This window comes from Leguminivora glycinivorella, chromosome 9, assembly GCF_023078275.1.
Source record: "Leguminivora glycinivorella isolate SPB_JAAS2020 chromosome 9, LegGlyc_1.1, whole genome shotgun sequence".
Classification (NCBI taxonomy): domain Eukaryota; kingdom Metazoa; phylum Arthropoda; class Insecta; order Lepidoptera; family Tortricidae; genus Leguminivora; species Leguminivora glycinivorella.
The window spans coordinates 10895119-10899675 of NC_062979.1; the positions used below are offsets into that span (position 1 = coordinate 10895119).

Here is a 4557-nt window from a genome sequence, read left to right on the forward strand (position 1 = left end):
TAGTGCGTAAATAAAACACCATCTGTACTGAAAAGATCATTAAATTAACAATAAGATATGCTATCAAGCACAATCATAACCTTTGAAATATGAGGTACATCGGGGAAAATCTCGACTCTTGTCATTACCTCAATAACACTCCTACATTTCACCTTAATAACAAGTTTTCAAATAAATAATACTTATATAATAAATTCAGTTTATATTTAGTCTTATCCATGTATTTCTAACCTGTCTCTAGCCCACACGCACAGACCTCTTGTAGCGACTCGGCTCTCGGCTTTGTCGCTCGTCCTCGGTACCAAATTTACGATAGCACCTAGTATAATCAGCGTCAGCACCACTGTTCACACCTTAGGTACTCAATGAAGATGTAACTGAAGTACAAAACAAATTAAGAGTTGATTCATAGTTAGTTTCATTACACTTATATTGACCGGGATATAAACCGTGATTACCTTTTTGATTTTTATTGAGATATTTCGACGCAGTTACGTACCTACATCATGATCACGGGAAACTGAAGACGGCAAAGGTAATCACGGTTTATATCCCGGTCAATATAAGTCTAACAATACAAATTGTTTTAATAAACAATAGGTAATAACAGTGCAAATAAAATATTTCTATTCCTATTTCTACAGTACCTATGTAAGGCATTTATTGTACCTACCTTGTGAACTAACTACAAAAAAAAACATTTATTTAGACTCATGAACTTTATTTATAATAAAAACTATATGAATTTACAATTATGTTATTTATACTTATAAAACTCCGAAAACAGGTATGCACAAACCTACTCACATTTTGCCCTTCTATGCTTTTGTGTAACATTTTGTGACACAGTAATTTCCTTATTACAATTTAACCCTTAGATGCATGGTATCATAGGTTTCACTTCAAAATGACTTAAGAAGAATTGAAATCTATGTAAATTTTAAACTTGATGTATATAAAGTTTCATATTGACGTCAATCAGATGTCTAGTTGTGTCATTTTGATAAAATCTTTTTTGATACCATATGCGTCTAAGGGTTAACAATTCTTTGAATGTGAGCAAGGTCCTAACTAAAATTTAAACAATTCACTTGCATATACATCCACTCCCGCCAGCAGATGGGCCACGACCACCGCCGCCGACGGCAGTCTTTAAACCCTCGTTAGCAAACAGCAAAGGGTCTAATTCAGGCTCTGGCTTTTTCTCCACCTTCGATATTAACCGCTTCAAACTAGAAATCTGAATACCCGGGTGCAAGCCTTTCGGGCAAACCAACATGCAGACCATTATAGTGTGACACCTGAATACTTTAAAGTCATCTCGGACGTCCCAAAGTCTCCGATCGGTATCTGAGTCCCTAGAGTCTATCACCCAGCGGTAAGTATGCAATAAAGCAGCGGGTCCCATAAACCTGCGGCCATTCCACCAGTAGCTAGGGCACGATGTCGAGCAGCAAGCACATAAAATACACTCGTACATACCGACTAATTTACTGTTATCTTTAATACTTTGTGCATACTGCGTTACACCCATCGGCAGAGGGTCTGGACGAACGAGATACGGCCGCACACTGTTATACTGTTGAAAAAAGTGTGACATATCGACCACCAAATCTTTTTGGACGTACATGTGAGGTAGCGGCAATATAGTGATCACTTTGTCTTTTGGTATCTCCGTTATGCACGCCAAGCAGTTCGCACCCTGGAGATTTATGCCACAAGAGCCGCAAATGCCTTCTCGACATGATCTTCTGAAAGTGACCGTCGGATCTATTTCCTTTATCTTGATGAGGGCATCGAGAACCATGCCACCAATTTTAGTGACATCGAATTCGAACGATTGTACCTTAGGTTTTTGGCTTGCGATAATCCCGGCGAAACGGTATACTTTGAAAATGCGTCGGTCCGGGGGTCGGTTAGCAGGATCGACCGCTTGCTTAGGCGCAGGTTTTGCTGTTTTCGTACGTATGTGCATCCAGACAGTCACCGTCAAAGTTCGCCAACGTTGCAAGAATTTCGCTGCCATTTAGTAATGAAATAAATAAATTACTTATAATAAAATCCATAAAACATTTCCAGATGACATCAGAATTGTCACATTGATTTAAAATTACAAAACGAATAACGTCGAAACAAATCTAGGTTGTATTTTTTTTTCGTGCTGCAATAAAACCTCAAAAAATTTAACCCTCAATGATTCGTTTTTTCACCTCTTTCTGATTTCATTCACATGTAATTTTTGTGGACATAGCCGGGGTGTAAGTTTCACTTTTGCCACAAAAACTCGTATCCGTCGCCTGCGAAGCGTATAATTAGTAAATATAGTCGGGCCGGTCACAAACGACACCTAACGCCTCCTGACACACAATAAATCCGGCCCAACAAAAGTCGTTTATGATTTTTAAAAGATTCCTAAACGAAAAAAATAACAATTTATGAGCACTTCACCCCCGCTGTAACCATTCAAAGCCCAATAATTGTATATTCTTTTACAGTAGTGTGCCGTTTATTTTGTACGGCCGATGAAGGTAGGAAAAAAAAGCATTCAACTAAAATCAGAGGCGCCTTTAATCACCTCTATTGAGATCTATCGCGGGATCAAAGCGATGCGCTGGCATGACGAACTGACCTCTCACAATATTGACATAAGGTTCATTTTGGGGTGCGATTCGTCACGCCCGGTCCGCGTTTTTGTGGCCGAGCGGATGCTCGTGTCAAGCGCTTTAGTATTTTGAGTTTGTTTTGAAAATTCTTTTATCTGATGTATTATTTGCCGTTCTTTTTGTTAAATTCGCAGGGATGTTCATCTGCTTCGGGGGCGATTTGTTGACTCGCCTTCTGAAACTGGCTTCTTACAATAATTTAGATGTCAAATAGTTGGTTTTTGTTAGGGTGACGTGGCGAAGGTTTCAGGGATATTTATAGCGTGGCAGCTCACAATGCTGACACCGGCTTTGACGGCAGCTCGTTGGTGGCATCTCGGTTATTATTAATTTTTTTGTGCAAGTAAGACCTCAAGTGTGACGGCTCGGTATGCAGCATCTCACCGGATGTTGGTGACTGATGAAATTGCAAAGTTGTTCTAATTTATCCATCCAATGTGCGACGTAGAAAAGACTTCAACGAGTGTGTCCGACCCACGCTGTCATGAAAGTTTACCGTCTAATGAATATTGAATAAGTCGATAAATTTAATGCAACCAACTTCTACAGGTTTGTGATAAATAAGAATGTAGAAAAGATACTAAGGTAGGTATTGCTATTAATGATTATTGATTTTTCAGGCTTAAAACATCATGAAATCATCAGTGTATATTGTTAATAAAACATATGAGTATCGTATTGGAGTTCAATCTAAAAAAGTGTTTCGTTTTTGTTATTTACTGGTTAAATAAAAACAAGATTTCTAATTCTAACTTAGTTAACAGTTCAAAAGTAAAACACTTTATTACGTATTGGGTGGATGATATTTATTTCAATTTATAAAAATATATAAATAAATCTAAAAGATTTCATTTACGAACACATTTTACTGCAGAATTGTAGATTTTTTTTTTTGTTTTACTCCCAAAATATTTCACACATCAGTATTATGGGTCACCGAAATCCGCAAGATGTACGCCTGGTGTACAAGAACAAATCGCAAGCGCAGCTGTGTAGACAGGTGTGTGCGCACGCCCTTAGATCTTCCGCGATCATTGTGCGAGCTGACCACGCGTGTGCGGCGATCACATGTCATTTTATTATTGTATTGGTGAAAAAAATATGTGATCCCTTTTGAGCAGGCTAGGCCTCAATAAATTCAAGTTCTATTATGTTTAATCTGATTACCAGTGCCATAGGGCATGTGCTACTTTTTAACCCCCGACGCAAAAACGACGGGGTCTGTCTGTCTATCTGTTTGTCTGTCTGTGTGTGTGTGTGTGTGTCTGTCTGTGGCATCGTAGCTCCCGAACGGATGAACCGATTTAGATTTAGTTTTTTTGTCTGAAAGCTGAGTTAGTTGGCAGTGTTCTTAGCTATGTTTCATGAAAATCGGTCTACTACGTCGCGGTCGGAGGTTTTTCCAAAATTTTAATTTTGTGGTTATAATTCCATAGCGTAAACACCAGACTCACCAGATGCGTAGCATTCGCCTAATAGTTCTTTCTCCGTTTATTTGTATAGAAAATAGGAGTTCAATCAGGTTGCTTGAAAGTTCACTTCTAGGAAAACTACGGTATTACGTTGCCTATGATGGACTAATGCATGTGCATTTATGTGTGTTACTTGGTGAGACTTGTTTGGTATAGTTTCAGTGCGAAGTTAGAAGTGCGACAACGGGACAAGATACTAAGATTTGAATTATGTCTTTGTTTTCATTTTTTTCCTCATATTGATCAGAAAGCAGTCGTCTTTAGGTACTGCCATTTTTGTTAGCTACTGTACTGATATAACACTATAATAGGGAGATTAGAAAACTATATAAACATATATAAACTCCATAACCTATAACTTTGTGCTGTCCTATGTTATTTCATGTTATAATGTCAGTGTCAATTTCAGTATCACTTAAAAT

At 38.1% G+C, this 4557-nt stretch overlaps 1 protein-coding gene across 1 annotated transcript; it reads right to left on the reverse strand.

Annotated features, from left to right (window-relative positions):
• Positions 1-784: 784 nt before the first annotated feature.
• On the reverse strand, positions 785-2032 carry LOC125229606 (succinate dehydrogenase iron-sulfur subunit-like). The gene has a single exon (XM_048134490.1). The coding sequence runs from the start codon at positions 2024-2026 to the stop codon at positions 1088-1090; it is 939 nt and encodes a 312-aa protein (XP_047990447.1). The 5' UTR covers positions 2027-2032; the 3' UTR covers positions 785-1087.
• Positions 2033-4557: the final 2525 nt, after the last annotated feature.